Source organism: Rhopalosiphum padi, chromosome 3, assembly GCF_020882245.1.
Source record: "Rhopalosiphum padi isolate XX-2018 chromosome 3, ASM2088224v1, whole genome shotgun sequence".
NCBI lineage: Eukaryota > Metazoa > Arthropoda > Insecta > Hemiptera > Aphididae > Rhopalosiphum > Rhopalosiphum padi.
Genome location: NC_083599.1, coordinates 61,641,829 through 61,664,449, shown reverse-complemented (window position 1 = coordinate 61,664,449; position 22,621 = coordinate 61,641,829). Strand labels below are relative to the sequence as shown.

Sequence of the window (22,621 nt, the reverse complement as noted above, 5' to 3'; positions counted from 1 at the left end):
TTTTTATAGTATGTTCTAATATTTTAGTTGACAGGTACAAATATCAATCAGTGAGGTGTAGTGTTTTAAATAATTTCTCTATATAATTGTCAAATTTAATTTAATGTGTTATTTAAATTTGTTTTTTTAGAATTAAATTTAATAAATGCTTTTTTTGGCTGCTTAAAATGATTTTTTAAGGATTTATTTTGCCACAAAATCTGAGCCCTATTTAGTAAGTAATAAGTTGTAAATCCAATAAAATTTGGGAATGGTATTTTTCGCCAAAATATAAAAATATAACATGTATATTACACCATATGCATACATCAAAAAATTAATTTTGGTAATTTCCGCAACGACAGGAAACGAAATGGAATATTAAGTAATCTGCGTCACACATTTAACTTAAATTGTTGGAATTTAAGTATACTTATATTTATATACCTAGGTACGTTTATTTATATTTTATAATTATAATATGATAATATACTTATTAATATTTTAACTTATTTTAAATAATGGGTCAACATAAAATGGATAAAGTTAATGCACGGCTATTAATATGTTCAAAGTATAAGTACCATAATAATAAATTAATTTCCATTAAATCATAAATAGTTGTTTTATACCTTTATGGTTTTATATTTACATCCGCAATTTTATATTAGATTTAATAGAGTGCGATGATCAAAAATCAAAATCCATAAGTAATTTTGTTAATACGACAAGCTACTGGCAATAACTGAGTACATTCCAAAGAACTGAAATAACTGAGTTATGAAATAACGAGAAACTGAATTATTGAATAGTTTTACTGCTACTCGGTGGTGTAGTTCCTATACGTAGGTATACACTCCATATACCTACACAGTATATTCTCAAGATTTATTTTTATAAAATCATGGACCTACTGCGTATATTCTAAAATTTCAATGAATTTGCAAAATACATATTATTGTTTTTGCGGTGAGCAATATATGTTTTTTTTTTAAGCCGAATACAATATTAATTTGGGATACGGACATTATTTCCGGCTGGCAAAAACGCCAACAATGAACAGGCGTTCATCGTTTGTTGTCGAATAGAAACAAATTAATACCTACGTAGGTATATTATTAACTATAAATACCTATAAATTATAATAATTATTATAAAAATACATAATATCCAACGTTATGGCGACGAAATTATTATAGTACTGACCAAATTTAATTTTATCAGTTCATCACAAAATTATTAGGTATTATTATCACGTTATAGTGTCATACGGAAAATCTTTATTTTAGCACCCTAATTTTTTCAAGTGAAATCGTTAAAATCGTACTCCGAGTTATATATTATATCGTAAACAAATTTGATGGGAACATCACCGTTGCGATTATATTATAATAAAAATACAAGATCCAGCGGAGAATTGTTGGTCTCGCCTGACGACGACGGCCAGGACGGTCCATCGGTCGCGATCCGGGGGCGGGGTGCGGCGCGGGCGTCGTGTCGTGTACACATTGTGCACGAACATTATACATTGTGCGTGATCTGAGGTCGTGTGTGTGCATAGAGGTTGAGAGTTGGTGACCGTCCGTCGTCGTCCGACCAGGTGGCGCCGCCGCCGACGCCACCACCGTTATCTCGCCGCCGCGGGGCGCACCACTGGCGGTATCGGCCAATCGCGACCCGAGTCTCGTGTTTACTACCGATCACGGCGACTACCACCAGCGCGAAACAGTCATCATTGTTTGTTATTATTATTATTATCAAATCCGATCGGAAACGCACAAACTAGCGACGGCAACGACCCGTAGGAAAACGACCGACATTTTTTTTAGCCGTTGCCACCGTATAAACGAACCGAATCGCGGACCACGACGACGACGACGACGACATTGTATACCGAAAGTCGACACGATCGGTGAGACGGGTGACGGATCACGATTGAACGCGTCCACTCGCCGAGTCGGCCGCCATGTCGCGCGACCCGTAACCTCGCCGGACGGAAAAGCGTATCCGATAGCAGCAGCAGCACCGTAACCGCTGTTACGCATAGTCCTGTTTCCACAACATGCGCCCGAGCGGCGGCGTCCGCCGGAAACTCCTGTTGTCCGGTTGCTGTCTGGCGCTGAGGCTTCTGCTGTTGGTCGCGCCTGTACGAAGTGAGTACTAAACCAACGCTACGACCGTACACCGGTTGTTTTCTGGACACCATCGACGGTTCCTCATGTCCTCGATACACGTTATGACACGACATCTTTGGTCTGACACGTCATATCTATTTGTTTTTACCCTTTTTAACTTGTACCCCCAAATGTCTAGGTACTCTTCTCTGACGCTAAATAGATAGTTAATTCCAATATCCCATATAGGTACACGTTTTTTGAGCAAGTTGTTACGATGACAATTATACTTTTACTACTTGACACCCAGCCTGTATTAGTCACAAAGAATAGTAACTATTTATTTTATTATCTTTCTATAATATTATTTGTTCTATGATAATTCACGAGGTTGACACTTGATACTTGAATTCCAATAATTCTTCTGATAATATTGTTTAATTTTAATCTTCAATATAATAAATAGATAATAACAATAGTAAGTGATATCTGAAATAAACAGATTATCCCACGCTAAAAATGTTAAATGTAAGTTTTAATACAAATGTGTACCAAATAATTTTAATTAATCAAAGAATACAGACCATTTGATAATCAGCACTCATACAGTGTATATCAAAAATTCTTAGTCCTTAAATTTTTGTCCATAATTTTGATTATTTATCTTATCATTTTCATCTTTGTCGAGTTTACAGTTTACAATGCGTTATCTCCCATGGTTACTTTTTATTTTATAATGAATGAATAGACATTGACAGATACCTATATTTTTGTTGATAACTTAACGCCCAAACGTGTAATAAATAGTGTACAAACGCATAATGACCTTTGTAGTTTGTACATTAATCTTTTAAATTTTATCATTCAATTCTTGATAGATAACTGCAATAATAAACGTACCTAATTCAAAAAAATTAAATAAATTATCTATTCTACCACTGTAGGTTTTTAAATAAATATTATGAAATTAATGAGGTAATATTTCAAATTAAATTTTTTTAATTGTATCTTTATTATAATTTATATGTTCCTACAATAATATTAATAACATTTCATGATAAAAATTAAAATTAAATTTCAAGTTCTTGTATGACTACTGACTAGTAAGTAGTATTTAAGTGGAATTATTGTAAGAATTGTACTACTTTCAATTCTGGGATCTAGTAACAAAAATAATGATTTAAATATTTTATAAGCGCCCTTAAATTTAATTAGAATACCTATTGAAACCATGAATATTTTAGTGTTATCTAATCCCTAAAATATGACTAATTTCTTTTCATTTATAATTTGCTAACAATAGGTAGTGTACGGTTTATAACTGAACCTAGTGATATTGTAACAACTGCCGGTAAAACCATACGATTGGATTGTGAAGCAAATTTTGATAGTGTTGCTACATTGCCTCAAATTAGATGGAGGATTCCTGATGGACAGTACTTTGATTTTATTGGAGATACTAGAAGGTAAATTCTTTTAAGAATAAAAATTATTTTATATTTTACAATAACTATCAATAGATTTTCACAATAATTTTTTTTTCTTTAGTTGGATATTCAATATTAATTTTTTTATTTGTTTGTTACCTTAAAATTGTGACTTAATGGCTGCTTGTATAATTTTGTTATAATTATAAATCTTCCTTTAATGTACTCTATAAGGTAGGTTTCTAAATTGATTTTTAATTTTCTTGTTTTTTAAAATTATTTTTTATCTTATTACCTAATAAGGATTAATTATTAAAATAAGATTAAGAATTATAATAAAAAAAAAATATTAAACCTATCTGTCATAAGTATTTACCGAGGTATTTACTTTTAACTAAAAAGAAACATATAACAAGGAAAATATTTTCTAAATGACATATTTTCTAAAATAATTAACTTTTTTTTTATAATTTATATAAATGCCTATTTTTTTAGTTTCTGGAACCATATATTTTTAGAACAGTTGTAAGAACTAAGAAATATATTTAATGTGATACTTAGTTTAAATTGTTGTCATGTTATTAATTTTTCATTTAAGTTATTTCAATAATGCTATAATATTACTGTACTTGATATGTTAATCACTCCCCCCCCCCCAAATGTTATTTTTTGCACATCTGCAAATCATGTAAATTATGCAGGATATCTTATATAATGATAGTCCCTCTCCCCCCCACACCAAAAAATACAAATTCAACCAAATTTCTGGTTATGTGAATAAGTAAATAATGTTAAATTAATATCTAATTTATAAAGATAAAATTTAATTTAAAAAAAAAATTATTTAACTTCAGAAAAAGTAATTAGTTCTTATATACTATACATAATATTATACTGTTTTAGATCTATATTAAAAAATGGGTCTTTGCTTATTAAAAATGTTTTCAATAATGACGAAAAAGATATTTCTGAAGGCTTAGAAGCATATCAATGTGTTGCATTTGTTGATAATATTGGTTCTGCTGTTAGCCGTATAGCAACTATAACTCTTGCACGTAAGTTTTGTGCAATTAAGTTTTTATATTTATTTATTAATTATTTATTAATAATAATTTAACAGGTCTATCACCATTTGAAAAACAACCTACAGATTTAAGACTTCTTCCTGGACAAACAGCACATTTCTCATGTGTTATTAATTCACAACCTTTACCAAAAATTACTTGGTTCAAAGACCATTCACCATTAGTAATAGATAGAACTCGTATGACAATATTTCCATCAGGTAAGATCATTAATTGTATTAATTATGATTAATATTTAATACCACAATATAACTAAATTCTTTTTTTATATCATTTATAGGAGCATTAGAAATTGATTATGTTCAAAAAGAAGACAATGGTGCTTATCGGTGTAATGTTACTGGATTAGATAGGCATAGATTAAGTGACCCAGGAGTATTAACAATTGTTGAAAATGAAGGTAATTTAAAATATTGTATATATATATAAAAGCGGCTAAGTAGGTAACTACTCTGTTAATAGTACGTGTCTAGTTAATCTCGCCATTGAGTATAAACTGTAATGAATGTGGTGTTAAATTTGAATTCAACGATTTATTGTATATTATGAAATGTAATTCTGATCGAATTATAGTAATCACAGTTTCCAAACAATTGTTTTAATAATAGTGATACAATTTTGATATAAATTTGTAATTGTCTCTCCATAATTATTTTTAAAATAACTTATACATTTTAAATTTTATACTTTTACTTTCAAAAAGTATCAACCAAATCCAATTTCTTCACAAGAAACGCCCTTCAAAATTGATGATTCTACTATAAAAAGTATCATTAGACGAAAAAATAAAAAGAATTAATAAAAAAAAAATCACTATAAAATCAATACATTCTTCACTCCAATATAATTGAAAATATAATATAAATTGTATTTATTATTTTTGTAGATACAATTAAAAGATTAAAAGCTCCAGAATTTGTTGCTAAACCTCAACCAACAATAGCTTTGGAAGGATCTATTGTAACTTTAGATTGTGCAGCTGTCGGAAATCCACGACCACAAATTTCTTGGTTAAAAGGCGGTACTCTAATTGATATGGCGTAAGTATAAGTATACCAATAGATTTTTTTTTTATTATTATTATATATATTAGGAAGATTCATATTATTTGAGTTATAAAATTGTTTATCTTTACACTAAAAATGGGTACATACTTGTAGAATTTATTTGTGCAAAATCAAATGAATTTAAACCCTAACTTATGTTACAAAAACATTGAAGTTCACTAAATTTGAGTACCTATGAATTTATTTAGAAAAAATTCTTTTTTTTAAGCGAATAACATTTTTTTAAACTATTTTAGATACCTGGATTCCCGGTTTAGTATAATTGGTACTGGTGGCTTACAAATAACACAAGTAAATAAAAATGACGACGGAAATTATATTTGCCGAGCAGAAAATCATGAAGATTCTACTGATGCTTCTGCTACATTAGAAGTTCATGGTAAATAACAGTTATAAAATAATTAATAATGCTATGTTATTAATCTGAATAACATAACATTTAATCAATAAATTATAAATATTACCTTGAGGTTATACTTAAAACTAGAGCTCTGGTGTTACAGCCCTATAATAAGTACTCATTAAATAAACAATCTTAATTATATACAAACAAAAAATAATTACTTTTCAAATTTATAATATTATACAGCATATATAAATATAAAACATAAAAACTAATTTTAAAGTAATGGTTATTATTTGAAAAAATGGTAATGCCAATAAAGCAAAATAAAATTGTACACATCTTAGCTGATATAGTCTCATATTGGACTTATTGAAAAAAAAATGTGATAGCCTACAACATTCAAACTACTTATAACTTATTAAGTATGTAATTATATTCTTGGTGAAGTCTACGATTTAATTTGCATAGTAGAAATTATAATCCCTTATTTATTTATAATAAGTTAAGTATTTTAAAAATTTACATTCAGCTTCAAATATTGTTCTGACTTCAATGAAATTCAATGTATAGTATATAACAGTGGTTTTCAACCATTTTGGGTCCACGGATCTTTGATTTTGGAATCAAATATACGGCTCCCATATGAATAATGATAATAATAAAAACAAATTGTATACAATTTTATTATTAGTTTATACTACGGACGCGGCTCCTTTAATAATAACCAACGACGCCCCTGGAAGCCGCGACGCACAGGTTGAAAACTACCGGTATATAATATTATATCTCCACAATACCATTTTAGAATAAATTCAAGATTGTTCTCATTGTTTTTACGTTGCTTAAATTATGATTATTCAACTATAATTGGTGACAATGAATATAGTATTTACATAATACATCTTGTGTACACGGCAAATTATTTTTATATTATTTTGTTGTGTTATTTAGAAATTTACATATTGCAACATTTGTAGCTTGAAATTTGTATATGTTATGTATAACTTTAAAATAATATAGTATACTATTTAGTTTCAATTAAATTGTATATAGTAATTTTTTGAATTCTCAACTATTAACTACAATTTTTAAAATTATAGTTAAACCACAATTTATTCGCAAACCTAAAGATACAATGGTTCTTGAAAAAGAAGATATAATATTGGAGTGTGAAGTAGCTGGTAAACCTCCACCACGAGTTATTTGGCTAAAAAATGGCGATAGAATTAAACAAGATGAATACCTACAGTTTGTTAGCGGGTAAGTAATTATTTATTACATAATAATATAAGATGGTTATATAACATTAGTTGAACTGTTTATAATTTAACTTTCATTCATTTCAAGTGAAATTAAAATTATTAAAGGATCTGGTGTAATAACCAAGTATATCCACATTTTAGAATTTTGCAGGAGACATAAAAACAGTTTCACTAACCCCATTTTGATCAAATTCCTGTTTCGAAAACAGATTTTCTTACTTCAGGTGTATATATAACAGTACATCAACTCTCATTAGTTTTGAATACATTTTAATAAATTAATTTAAGTATAATTTACTGGAGTTGCTTGGGTTATTGCCCCAAAATTAAAATTCATGTTTTTTCTTACTCAAAATTACTTGTAAAATTTGTATTAAATAATCTAAAAAAACATTAATAGTGATTAATTATACCTATGATTATAATCATTCAATCGATCACAACCTTTTATGATGATTAAATTAAGCTAATTCTATGAGGAGATACCTATTTTTTTTTTTATCCAAAATATTAGTAAATAGTTTGATTTTGTATTCCTCAAAGAAGCTTTGATAATATCCCTCGTAACTAATGAAATACTTTTATAAAGCTCCTCTGGTGGAAGATTTCTTTTAGCATAATAATATTATCTTGAGCATATTAGTATATTAATTATAACATTACACATAAATACAAAATATAATATCTAAAATAAGCAACATTTATTTTGTAAAATTAATGTGTTGTTACTTACACAACATAATATTTTAAAACAAAAATAATCAAATTGCATTTAGCATAACACCTTGAGCATAAGTAGTTGTATAAAAACAAAACTATCAAATAAATTGAAAATTAAACACAAAAAAAGCATTTATAAGTATAAAAAGGCAAAAAATATATCCATCGTTTTAAATATTAAATGACATATTAATAAATCAATTTATACAAAAATTATTTTTCTATTATTATTTAAAAAAAATGCTTTTTCCTTCAAAAACTCCGAACCCTACTGATAAGTTACGTAGTAACTGCAAAATTAATAAAAAGGTTATAGTGGTTAAAAAGCGTAAAATTATATAAAATTTATGACTATGCTGATAAAACCACATATCTCCTTTTGTATGATATTAGCTTATCTATTAATAGGAGATATATTGTTATTAAACCTACATTTAGACAACATTTTTCACTAGGTATCAGAATATGTTAAAATATGCATTTCAAAAAGATACCTGGTTATTGTACTTGACCCTCCAATTATCAATAGAGAATATTATATAATGGAAAATTAAACTAAAATTTTGTATACATATATGTCTGTGGAGAAATTAATGAAATTAATGAATGTTTATATATCACCGAAAATAAAATGCGTTAAATAAATTGTCGATACATATATTTTATAGGACCAATTTAAAAATATCTGGGTTGATGACTATGGATTCTGGCATGTTCCAGTGTTTGGCATCAAACCCTGCTGGGAATATTCAATCATCAGCATTTTTAAACGTTTTTCATGCAGGTAATTTAAAAAGTTTTCTATCTGTTTATAAATCAGCAATGCTTTGTTTGAAAAAAATAGAGATTTATTGGTTTTACATTTTAATATATTAGTAAAATATTAGAATTGTAAATATAATTTTTTTTTTAATGAGTGTCAATATTTTTTAGTTTGTGATTAATTTTTTTGTTATATTTATTAATAACAGTAATACATTATAATATATTAACAATGCTTTATTTAACAATATTTATAATATTAATTATAAAAATACATAACTACTGAATAAAATAGAATATTAGTGGTATTTAATGTATACTGTAATGGTACATATACCCTGATGACATTTAAGTATTTTAATTCTTATTATACTTTCATAACTTGAAAATTATTGTAAAGTTTACATGATAAGTTTGTGTTAAAACTTAAATAGGTAACCTATTTTTACAATATTTTGTTTGTTGGCATATATTATATTTCTACTTAATTATGTGTTGTTCATTTTTAATTTGCTAGTTAACATTAAAAAAATTAATTTCACCAGTGAATTAATGCTTGAACAGATTTTATAGATTATATTTTATATCAGTTAAAATGTCTAGGTACAATTTATCAGGTTTTAGTATTTTTATTTATTACTTTTGCTTTGTTTTGTTTTGTTTTGTTTTGTAGTAATTAATTTATTTTTGTTTGCGTTTTGTTTTGTTTTTGCTTTTATAAACAGACAATTTACCTAGTTCAAACAGTTCTACAAATATTAGTACTGATTTCGTCAACTCATTCTCTGCAGCTGAAAAACCCAAGGATTTAAAAAACAATCTACCGTCATCCCCAAGAGCATTAGAAGCCAGTCTTGTGTCATCTAGGTTAGCCACTTTAACTTGGATTAATCCACTAAAAACTAACGGCGAGATATTAACTTATACAATATTTTATCAAGAAGAAGGATCTGACAGGTTAATATTTGTATAAAATGTTTTGTAATTATTTTTAATTGGAATAATGTGAATGTTGCAGAGAACGTATGACAAACACGTCACAAACTGATATAACTATTAGTGGATTATTACCCGATAAGTATTATCTCTTTAGAGTAATGGCGGTAAACGAATATGGCATAGGCGAAAGTTCACCACGTTTGAAAGTAATGACCAAAGCAGAAATTAATTTACCTGGACAACCCTATAATGTAACTGCTAAAGCAGTTTCACCTACATCAATATACGTTTCTTGGTCTAGACCAGAACATGGTAGTGAGAATTTGAAAGAGTACAAATTATTTTATATGAAGGTAGAATACCAATAAATGATGAGTTTAATAACAAACATAAGTTTGTATTTATAATTTTTGATTTATATTAATTATTTTACTTTTACTAGGATTCAACTTCAGAAGAACAATTTTTTATAACAAAACATACAGACCGCGAAATAAGTGATTTAAGTCCTTATACCAAGTATAAAATTTGGGTAGTGGCATACAATCAAAATGGTCCCGGGATGAAGTCTTTAGAAGTGGTTGTTTTAACAAGACCTTCAGCTCCATCACAACCACCACAAAATATTGTTGTTGAAGCAATTTCTTCTACGGTATGTCTTAAAATATTTTGTAATAAAATAATTGACTATAAACGTATATTATTTTTAAATTTAGGAGATTAATATTAGGTGGGAACATCCACCAAAATCTAATCAAAATGGAGTTATAACAGGTTATAAAATTCGATACAAAAAACCGGATAGAAAATCATCTGGTGACACTATCACAACTGCTGGTGATAATTTAGAATATCAAATTTCTGGTTTAGACAAAAGTTCAGTAAGTAAAATGTTTTTTAATTACTTTATTTTTAGTAATTTTTCTTTTATTTCCACGTGTATAAACAAAATATGTAGTTTTAAGAATCAATATTCTCATACTAAAAATGAAACTTATAGTTATTGATTAATGAAACCTACTGAACAAATAATTTTAATAATCATTGTTAGGTGCAGAATGATGTTAATGAATAATGATGTATAATGTTTACAATTGGTAATATAAAATATATTTGATCGAACTAAAAATTATGTGTATGTAATGTCATTGAACTTGTATTTATTTAAAATTAATTCATGTAGAAAATTGAAAAAGTGTTAATTAAATATTGATGGAAAAAATATCTAAAATTATTAAAACATTTTTTATCTTCTAATTATTATATTTTATTCTATATTTTTGTTATTAAATAGTATATATTTATGTTTGTTTGTACTTAAAGTTGATATATATTGATTATATTTTATTTAAAAAAGTAAACTGGTTATTATATTTCATTTCAGACTTACCAAGTCCGTTTATGGACTCTAAATACTGTTGGATCTAGCCCACCTTCAGAGTGGTTTACAGTATTAACATTTGATAAAAATCTTAGAGAAGATACTGTCCCTGATGCCCCTACTAATTTCAAAGGTCAGTTTTAATTTTATAATTATTATTTTTTTAATTTTATTAAATGTATTATTTTATATAGTTCGAGCTTTTTCCAATTCATTATTGATAACCTGGTCTCCACCAAAAGATAAAAGTATAATTGTGAGAGAATATACATTAGGATGGGGTAAAGGTGTTCCTGATGTGTATAAGGAAAAAATAAATCCAAAAATAAGACAATATGAAATTAAAAATTTAGGTAAATATTAATTTATACATTTTTTATTTTGTATTTTTATTTGTTTTATATACACAATTATTTTTAGAACAAAATGCTGATTATGTACTGAGTCTTGCTGCTGTTAATGAAATGGGTCTTGGACCAATAGTATACCAAATGGCAACCATAAGAGAACAAACTATTATGAATACGCTGGATGAATCATCAAATCCAATAATACCACCAATTGGTTTAAAAACTAACGTTATTTCTCCAAATGCCATAGAAGTATCATGGACAGATAATTCTCTTTTAGATTTTGATGTAATATAATATATATATATATTAAGAATTAAATCAGTTAATATTATATTCATAAATAATTTTAATTACAGTCAAATGATGAAGAAATGCGTTCTTACCTCATACGGTACAAATCGTCGTATTCGCCTAACAATGCACGTTACAAATATGTTAACACCTCTGAACTTTCTTGCATTATCAATGATTTAAAACCTAATACTCAGTATGAGTTTACAGTAAAATCAATCAAGGTAAATTTTTAATATTCAGTTATTAGTATGCTTAGTCTATGAGAGAGTTTATTGTTGGTGTATCAATCAAAATTTATCTGGTAAGCTACACTCCCACCTGCAATATAAACTGTGCAACAACCTTCAAAACATTGCAGCATCTTCTATGTACTAGTAATATGGTATTAGAGTGGTGAAAATAATGGTTTGGTGGAAAAAGTCGCAACAGAGATCAGTCTACAGTCTACATCAGCGTTTCCCAAAGTGTGTTCCGCGGAACTTTAGGGTTCCGTGGGACAATCTCAAGGGTTCTGCCAGATGTATGTGTTTATTGAGAAAATTATTTTATATTATATTTGGATTATTTATATTATTAAAAATTATTATTTTAAATTATTTAAAGAAGGGGGTTCCGCAAAACACAAATTATTTCTCAAGGGTGCCATGGTCATAAAAGTTTGGGAACCGCTGGTCTACATACACAAAACGAGTATTCTCTCGTGGCCTGAAGCCTAATGTTTTTAACATTTATTAAAAATAAAATAATATGGTATGGTTATAGGGCCAATTTGAAAGTGCTTGGAGTTTACTTGTGATGAATAATACTCAAGAAGCTAAACCAGCATCACCACCAAGAGATTTAACCGTTGTTAAAAATGATGATAAACCTCAATCTTTAACATTAAATTGGCAACCACCAAAATTTTCAAATGGACAAATAATTGGTAAATTATTTAAAACAAAAATTCAATGACGATATTAAATTATGTTTTGCTTTAGCATATCTTATTTTATATACTACTGATGACACAAGTTCAGACAATGAGTGGATAACTGAAACAGTTGATGGGGAACTTATGTCTTACTCAATAAAAGGACTAACACCGACTACTAATTATTATTTTAAAATTCAAGCTAAAAATTCTGTTGGTTATGGTCCATTTAGTCCTACTATTAGTATCAAAACATTGCCAGGTATTAGATTAATTTTAATGTCTTGTATTCAGTATTATCAGTTTAATTTGTTAATATTTATTTTTGAAATATTTTTAGGTGGTACTTCTTACAATGATGGAACATCACTAAAAGGTATTTTAATTTTAAAAATTATATGATATTCTTTTTTATTACGTAAACAATAATACTTATATATGTATATATTTTTTTTTGTTTTAATTTCATTATACAGATGGAAAAAGTGGTATAAACAACACAACAATTTTATATATACTGATCGCATGTTGTTTGTTACTTATATCTTGTATTGGTATTGGAATTGCTTTATTGTGTTGTAAACAAAATAAGCCATTAAGAAACCGAAGTAAAAAAGGGTAATTCTTTTTTTAATTTATAAACTTTAATTAATTTTTTAAATATCTATGGATAATGGATATGTAATTTTATTTTATTTAAACTACTTTATACCAATTATAAGTTAAGTTTACGTGAAACAATGTAATTACCTCAAAGGTAAACATTATTTAATGATTTATAATATCTAAGAAATAGAATGCAAATAATATCTTTTTTATTATCTAAAGCAGTGATCGGCAACCTTTTTGGTCTCCCGGACCACATTCATAAATTAATAAGAATTGGCGGGCCAGACAAAAATAAAAATTTTTAATATTCAATTAAACTTCGTTGTCGTAGAATTTAAAGTGGGCCCTATACAATAGACGAGCGGGCCGCCGGTTGCCGACCACTGATTTAAAGCAAAGTGAATAAAAAATTAAGAATCAATTGAGGTGTTGAACACAACAATGGCCTATGTCATATATGAATTAATCTGAATAATACAGCTTTTTAATTTTTATTAAAATTCTATTCTGAAAATCAATATAAAAACAAAAGAAATTTGACTATTGGTTTTATTTTATTAACTATAATACCTAATGGATCATTTATAAAGCTTTTTTTCAAAACTAATGGCAAACTTAATAGTATTAAACTAATAATTTAAAAATTCCATGGTAAAATTAATTAGTTTTAAATTGTTAAGTCATAAATTTCTGATAATTCTAAAATTTCTAAGTAAAAAAAAAAAAATGTAATTTGATAGTTTCTTTATTTATCTATTTCACATTTAAAATTTATATTATTATATTTCATTATTCATTGATGCACTCAACTGTAATAATTTCACATAGTCATTATATTTTTGTTTTATTAATTATTTGTTCATAAAAATTCAACTTAACATTACATTTATTTACTCATTGAATAGTACTGTACTAAATGATCAATTATAAAGGATAAAATAAAAATTATATCGATAATCAAATTAATAATACTACAATGTCTACGGTTGTTCCTTGTACATAGAATAATTGCACAACAAAATCTGTTACAATGTTATTCATTAATTCTTCGCAAACTCTTATGTTCCTATCTATTTTGTAATATAAGAAACTTCTGCAATGCATCTTTACATCTAAATACATTTTTTTTTTTTAATTGAATTTAGAATTTAATATTAAAATTAAATTTCACATTTAACATTAAACAAATTTTAAAATTACTTGTAAGATTATTTTTATTATTAACTACTTGGTAAATATTGCTATACATAATATATGATACATAAATTAATGTATTAAAAAATACATTTTATTGAATTAGCCACATCATTTAAGTATTAACTTGGAAATATTTTGTCAGTTATATTTATTTGTTTAATTTTACTTTTTTTGATTTTTCGGGTTTTCAGGGATTGAATATTGACATGTTCTCATTTTTATGTTAAATCATTAAGAATTCAATAATTCTTATGTTCTTTATAATCCCATCTTAAATTAATATTATTTTATTTTTATCCTATTATGTTTTATCAAACTTAACATTTTAATTTGGATATTTCATGGAACATAATTGAAATTGTTTAACAAATAAATACAATGAATGATTTAGATGAGTTAAAAACTAGTTTTAATTTTCTTAAATCTGCTTTAGATTTAATTTTAATATTTTCCCATGTATTTATTTACGAATTGACAGTTTTTGTTTGTTTGTTTTTTTAATATTATACAATTTAGTTGTTAATTAAATTATGAAGTTTCTTGTAAAAAAAAATATAACTTTATATAAAATCCAGTTAAAAATAATGCAATCAAAGAATTTTACTGTTTTGTTGCACTAATTTTGGCCTTTAAATACATCATCAAAGTCTCAATTTTTCTTTGATTATCTTCCTTTTTTTATTCCCTCCAAATCAATATTTTAGAAATATCTTTTAAATCAACTATGTTAATATAAGAACATTTGATAATATTTATAATGGATATTAGATAGGTAGTATAATAATAATATATCAATAGTACTAGAACTGTAGTTAGTACAAATAGTTTTGAATTTCCTCCTATAGAAGTATAATGTTCCCATAAGAGCACTAATTTTGCTGTAAACGTTGATATTGGATAAGAACTTTTTTGTTCAAGTTTTGCCGTTTGCTAACATAGGTTGTTGCATAACCATTCTATCTATAACCATAAGCTCATAATAATAAAATGCTAACATAGTGTGATAATAACAATGGCCCATCCCACACAATAAGTGAATATGCAGTTGTTCCTCCATTATTGTGTAATAAAAAATATATCAATGCTACTACATAATATGTAATGCTGCCAATGTTGATTTAGTAAAATTATATGAATGTCTTAATTAATATAATTATTTTATTGAAAATTAATAACTTAATCATAATTATTAACTATTATTATTGACTGTTTTTGTAAAAAAATATTAATATTTATTATTAATAAATAATAATTGACATTTTATTTTGACTTAGGTATATAAAAGGATCTACTGGCTATAATGCAAAGGGAGTAGCTCAATCCCCAAGCATTAAACCACCAGATTTGTGGATACACCACGATCAAATGGAATTAAAATCAATGGAAAAATCATCACAAGGTTCGTTAGATACTAGTTCTGGATGTGGTCAAGGAAGTTCTAACACTTATGATGGACCTGACACCCGTGTTACCATACACCATGTACCACAGACTACCAATTCTTTAGAAAAAAATAACTATGTTTCATCTTATGTGGGTATGTATATAATATGTTTTTTTTATCTGTTACATGTATTTAGTTTGAAATGAATTGAAATGAATTATTTTGACTTCAAAAATAATTTAAGAATTGAAATGATTCAAACATGTTTTGAACTTAAAAATGTAATGAATTAAAATACATTTTCATTTTAAATTATAATTTAACTTTAATTTTCAAAATAAAAAATATTGATTTTTATATTTCTTTCATTTTGGAAATAAATAAATAATAATTATAAATATTCACTTATACCATAGAAAAAAATATATATAATCTGCTATTTTAACTACTTAAACATGATTTTGCTTTTTACTATTAAATTTTCTTAATGTTCGAGGTTTTGAAAATTTTAATAATCTATAAATAGGTAGGGTAGTTAAAATACATTTTTAATTCTGTTATTTTTATCTGTTAACTTGTATTGCTTTGTGTATATATTATTTTGCATGTTACGTTTTATTCATTTATATTTACTATACATTAAGGTAATACGATTATTCAACCTTTATTGTCGGATGAAAAAGTTTCCACATTAAATAAACGCTTTAAACCTGTTGTTTTGCCTGTTGATTCATTTGATTCTATTTATAATGATAGTAAGTTGTTTTTTTAATTATTTAATTATTTTATATTATCAATAAATATAATTTATTATTTCTTGAAAATTAATTAAAAATAATTTTTTAGCCATGGCAACATTACCTAGTCAGGAATCTCGTTCACCTCATCCAAAATCTCAATATGCAACCACTACTAGAGCTCATGTAACTGTAGATTTAACAGCTGGTAAAAAACAGAAATAATTATATCATTATGTTATTTATTATAAAAATACTAATTTATTTTAATAGGAGCTCCTGAAAATAATTATATTGTTCAAGCTACTACAGTGCCAGATAAATTTGAATCCATACCAGTATCATCAACTACAAACCTTCAACAACAGCACACGTACGTATTTATTTTATTGCTTCAATCTTTTAAGAACATAAGACTATAAGAGAACATGAATTCTGTAGATAGGGAAACTAGTGTTAATTAATAACAGTTTTTATTTATTTTTTATCTTTTTTTACTATTTGTCGAGAAATAACTAGTATAGTTATTATATCAAATATTGTGGAAATGATACCACTTAATTTAATTAGTTAGAATCAAAAATGTAATTGTTTGTTTCTTACTATATGATATTCAGGTTTCTTACTTAAATCATACAACATCATTAAATATTAATGACTGTTAAGTTACATGTAACATAATCATCATAATCATGTTAATATAATATTATCTTCAATAAACAAACCCATAATTTTAACATCTTTAGATATCTATTAAATTGTAAATAGTATTTCAGTTTCAAAATGACTTACTTGTTTTTTGTAAAACTAAATTTTTTTTTACAAAAAAATTATAAATTAATGCAGTCTACTGTCCAATTAAAACGAATTCGAATGTATAAATAAAATTAGAATAATACTTTTTTATTTTAGTGACCTTGCCCAGCCTACTAAAATGTAAAATTAATTTTGGTTTATTTATCAATATTTTTATTTTTTAGAGGATTAGTGAACTCAAGTGAAAAAAGACAGCAAGGTCATCCTTTGAAAAGTTTTAGTGTTCCTGCACCTCCACCTCAATCAGCGCCATCTACTCCCCAACAAAAACACATTGGTATTAACAATTATTTTTATATTATTTTTATAATTAATATGTATTATATATATATATATATATGTATATTTTTTTTAGTAACAGTTAGACCTCAAGGATCATCCAGCCCATACAAAAAAAATATTTACTCAGCTATTAATAATTCACCATCCAGTACATCAATGTCTAGTGGTCCTAAAACATGGAAGTCACCATTAACTGGTGTGAATCAAAGAGATACTATCTCAGAAGTAGAATCTCTTAGTAAAATACAAGTAATAACAAATTGCTTAACTTAATTGTTTTTAAATAGCAAAATAAAAAATATCCTTATAACTTAAAGTAGCAATTACTGTATTTAGTTACTGGCAACAGCTAAATTTTAATGAAAATAATTTAATGTTGTTTACTACAGTGTTTCCCAACTTTTTTGTAATGGCACAAATTTAGTGTTTGCTGGATACACGACCCCCTACTAAAACAAAAAAAAATAATTGCCTAGGTTTTTTTTATGTATTATTATCAATATAGTTATCTAATTAGTTTATGAACACTGCAAGTCATGACCCATAGGTCCTCGGTTTACTATATATCTACTACCTAAAGATTTTATAATTTCAAGTATAGTATTTAATACCATTATTTGTGTGTGTAAATTATTATTTTCATATCCATCTACACCAAGTATACTAAAAAGAAATATCTATTTATTTACAGACTTCTTATAGCACAGAAGAACTCAATCAAGAGATGGCAAACTTGGAAGGCCTAATGAAAGATCTAAGTGCAATTACTGCATCTGAATTCCAGTGTTAGGCTCAGATTTTTATGTAGGTCTGTTAACTGTAAAATAAATAACACTTTAAAACGTATAGATTATTAAGATTTAATTTAAAGTATTAAATGCAGTATATCATAAAGACTGACCTCTGATATTCAGAGTGACTATTTTAAACCACTAAATTGCATTTATAGTTATGTGTATATTTTTTATTTGTTTAACAACTTAACTTATTTATACAGAAAAAAATGATTTGTATAAATTTGTCATTCCTGTTTATTTTGTGATATTTTAAAAAGTGATTTCGATAAATTAGCAATAACTTAATATGTTTCCATTTATGATTTATATAGTTTATATAATCTTATAAATTAATTCTCGCAATTGTATGTAATTTATGCCAAATGAAATGAATTGGTTCATAAATTACTAAAAAATAACTTTGGCAATAAAAATTATAATTTATTACGTGAATTTGTTAAATACAACTAAGCTTTAGACATCCCTCCCCCTCACTCTTTTATACTTATGTCCCATATATTTAACATAACTTTATTAACAAATGAATATTTTTTATTTAAACATTTTAATTTTTTCATTATAGATAAGGTTTGTATCATTCATTTTTTATTGGTTGTTTTATATTTTATCACATTATGTTGATGGAAGATTTTTTTATTTACGTAAAATGAAAATTTAAATTATTACGACCTACTTGTTATAACAGTTATGAACGGCTGTCATTTAGGTTAGCTTTACCAGCAATACATTTATGTTATTTTCTAAAAATTCAATTATAAATGACCAAACATTATAATGATTATTATTATTTTTTTTTAATTTAAGTACAAAGTATTTATTATTAAGAACTAAAATAATATGCCCTCATACATTGCATAAAAGTTGTGATTAATAATATTTAAGTCTTTAAATATATTTAAAGAATTTATCAATTCAAAAAAACTTATTTGTAATTATAATATTGTTTACTAACAGTTTTTAATTATTTTGATGACATTTTACAAATCTTAACTAAAATGTGTATTAAAATTTTTTTTTTTAATGAAAAAATTACATAAAAACTCAATTAATGTTATGGTTAAATTTTATTCCGGGGTTGATATTAAATATTTTTCTCCGGGTATGTTTTAAATTATCAATTTTGTATTTTATTGGGTTGTAAATTCTAAATGTTTAAATCAAACAAATAGTATAGTTGATTTTAAAATTAATATTTACTTTTACCTTTGTGGGTTAAATCAAAATCTTAAAAATTGTATACTAGTCATCTGGTAGTATAACTGTGTCGGAGAATATTTTTATGTAACATTTTACAAAATACTATATTATCAATTTAAAATATATAAACTATATTTTATAACATATTAACTGGGTATAGATTAAAATATTCTTATCACAGTTTTACTTGCCATTATTTTATCAAAATACCATGTCATTTTAAGTGTTATTTTTGCAAGATGCACATTATACTATAATTCTTACAACCACAACTTGTATTAATGTACCTTAAACATAGTTTTTTTTTTAATCTTAGTTTTTAATATTATACTGCCATTGAAATACTACTATTGCAATAATGCATCAATTATTTTTTGTGTATATTATGTAAGATATATGTAAATTAACATTCTTTACATGTTTGTAAATAACTTTTAGTTAAAATTACTTATATCATATGTTTTAACAGAATTAATTTTAATCTTAATTGTAAATGATTTACTAAAACATTACATTTTATACTTATTTATGAATCATATTCTGTATAAAAATATATAATATAATAATAATGTATGGTCAAAAAACTGATATTCTAATAAAAAAAATAATAATATATTTTAAAAATATGTACCAGTGATATTTGCTTTATTATATATGTATAATTTATTTTTATAATTTACTGTTTAATTTATTTTATATTTTTATATTTTTTCATTTGTTTAAAATTAACACAAATCAATATTTGAGTTTTGTACTTTTTAAATTAATCTCAAATGTTTAAATATAACAACTTTTTTTTTTGTAATATTTTAACTTTCCTATGATTAACATTTTACATTGTGTACGCATTAATTTAGTATGTAATTTTTTTTTTATTTCAACTACTTTTATGGCTATCTATCAAATCTAAATTTGGAAGTGCCTTAATTATTTAAAAAAATCAATTTTTTTACTAGAATATGTTATTACAAACAATACAATTGTACTGTAAACCTTTAGTAGATAGATCTAGTTTTAGAAATGTATTTCAATCAAAACATCACATGTCTGTACGACAGTTTTATGTTAATACAATTTTGTATACATCTTGATACTAAATTAATAAATAATAACTATTAATCTTACGTTATAGATCTCTTAATCAATTATCTTTTTTTTTCATATCTTAATTAGTGCTTTATTTTAAAATGACAAATTGTAGTTCCTCCTTTTCATCTTAACATATATTTGTATACCTACTTCAAAATGTACATTATTTTTAATAAACTTTTTTATGAGCCAACAGTGCCTTTTGTTTTTACTTGTATGCATTTCTGATCTGGATATTATTTGTATTGTCAAATGTTTTTAATCAACTTAAAACATTTTCCATCTGTTGATATAAAATAGTCGTTTATCAAATAAAAACAACAGTCATAAACATAATCATATAAGTTGTCTAATAAGAAAGTACTTATTATATATAATTATACTTATTATAAATATTGTGCCACAGACTCCCTTGTGATTGGTATTCCCATACAAACATATTTTAACACGGGTATTGTAAATGAAAAATTATATTTTTAATTAATAACAATACATTTTCAATTTTTGAAATTTTTCTATGAATTTACTATTTACTTTTATAGTTCCTTCGTAAATTCTTAGTATTTTTTTTATATACAGTAATTTACAGCATTGTTATGGTTTATTGCTGGGCAGTTGGCTGTTCTCATAACAGCAACTGATGCAACTGTAAGTTTTTTAGATTCCCTACAAAGGTGAATCAGAAACAAAAATGGATAAAGCTTCTTAGGTAACTAAGTGTTTATTTTATATTTAAATATAATGTGTAAAGATTTTTATATACCTGCATTAAGAGGCCGTCGTGGTAAAAGTGTTACGTATACAACGCTCAAGAGATGGCGTTGAATTCCATCTCGCCGCCGTCGCGGTAGGCCGTAACCACGCCCATCGTGTACGCGACGGGGTCCGCGTGTTGTAATCGCGGGAGAGGTACATTATTATTTCACGGACGGTCGTGCTGAACGTTTCGCATCAAACGTCATTACAGGCCGTTACGTAAATTGTCGCCCGTGAATTCTATACGGTGCGCTGGCTCGCTACTAGCTCGCAAGTCGCAAACCTATTTTTTAATTAAAGCTCCTGTTTGCTTAAAAACATTAACCAATAAATTAAGCCTACAAATTATTATACACCAGAACTCGATTTATATTTCTAACCCAATTACTTTTTAAAATACATGTGAAATAATAATTTCATTACGATTAAATAGATTTTTTAGCAATAGTGTTGAGTATTTTACGTTGTAACTTATAAGTGACATGAAACAATTTTTGTACGATAATATTTTAATCTCCTAAATAAATATTAGCAACATTTTAAATAGTTTTGATTAATAAATATTGGTGTATTTACTTATTTTAATTTTAAACATATAATACCTACATAAAATAAGTATAAAAAATGTTATAATCAGGGCTGTGAATTTATTGTTTTAAAAATCATAAAAAAATTAATTTCAAAAATGTTATTGACATTTATAGAAAATAACCTAAAAAGTTGGTAACTGAGTATATCAGTACACAACTCAAAACAAATCAAAATTTTTTGAAATTTTTTTCACGTATAGAAAAGGCTAGTATAAACATAAACATTTAGTGAAAATTTCATATGTTTACGATCATTTGTTTTAGACTTACACCAAAAACAAAAATCGATTTTGTCAAAAACCGATTTTGCGTAAAAATTTTCGTTTTTTCTTAATTTTTATTTTGTTTTTTTTGGGCGCTTTTAAAAACTATATTGGGAAATTAAAATTTTGACCTCCCAAAAAAAAAAAAAAATATAGGTATATAAAAAAAACACATCATTGTAAAACCAATACATTAAATTCTTGCTCCGCTCAGAATCTAAAATTTTAAAATTTTAAATGTTCGTAATCAACTAGAAACAAG

General features: G+C 25.7%; 1 protein-coding gene across 3 annotated transcripts; it reads left to right on the top strand.

Annotated features, from left to right (window-relative positions):
- The first annotated feature begins 1,638 nt into the window (after positions 1–1,638).
- LOC132924239 (neogenin) lies at positions 1,639–20,943 on the top strand. Of its 3 annotated transcripts, none has more exons than XM_060988428.1 (28): positions 1,640–2,132; positions 3,397–3,559; positions 4,424–4,575; positions 4,641–4,805; positions 4,886–5,005; positions 5,492–5,645; positions 5,909–6,051; positions 7,119–7,278; positions 8,669–8,784; positions 9,554–9,719; positions 9,781–10,054; positions 10,144–10,353; positions 10,418–10,582; positions 11,086–11,215; positions 11,277–11,435; positions 11,503–11,720; positions 11,792–11,950; positions 12,492–12,654; positions 12,710–12,904; positions 12,983–13,018; positions 13,119–13,260; positions 15,723–15,985; positions 16,477–16,587; positions 16,679–16,777; positions 16,843–16,942; positions 17,550–17,662; positions 17,741–17,916; positions 18,359–20,943. In XM_060988428.1, exons 1-28 carry the CDS (start codon positions 2,042–2,044, stop codon positions 18,455–18,457), a joined length of 4,242 nt encoding a protein of 1,413 aa, XP_060844411.1. In that variant the 5' UTR covers positions 1,640–2,041; the 3' UTR covers positions 18,458–20,943. The 3 variants fall into 3 exon arrangements, with proteins under 3 accessions (XP_060844412.1, XP_060844411.1, XP_060844410.1); XM_060988427.1 differs by having other exon boundaries at positions 9,488–9,719; XM_060988429.1 differs by lacking the exon at positions 16,477–16,587 and having other exon boundaries at positions 1,639–2,132; positions 9,488–9,719.
- Positions 20,944–22,621: the final 1,678 nt, after the last annotated feature.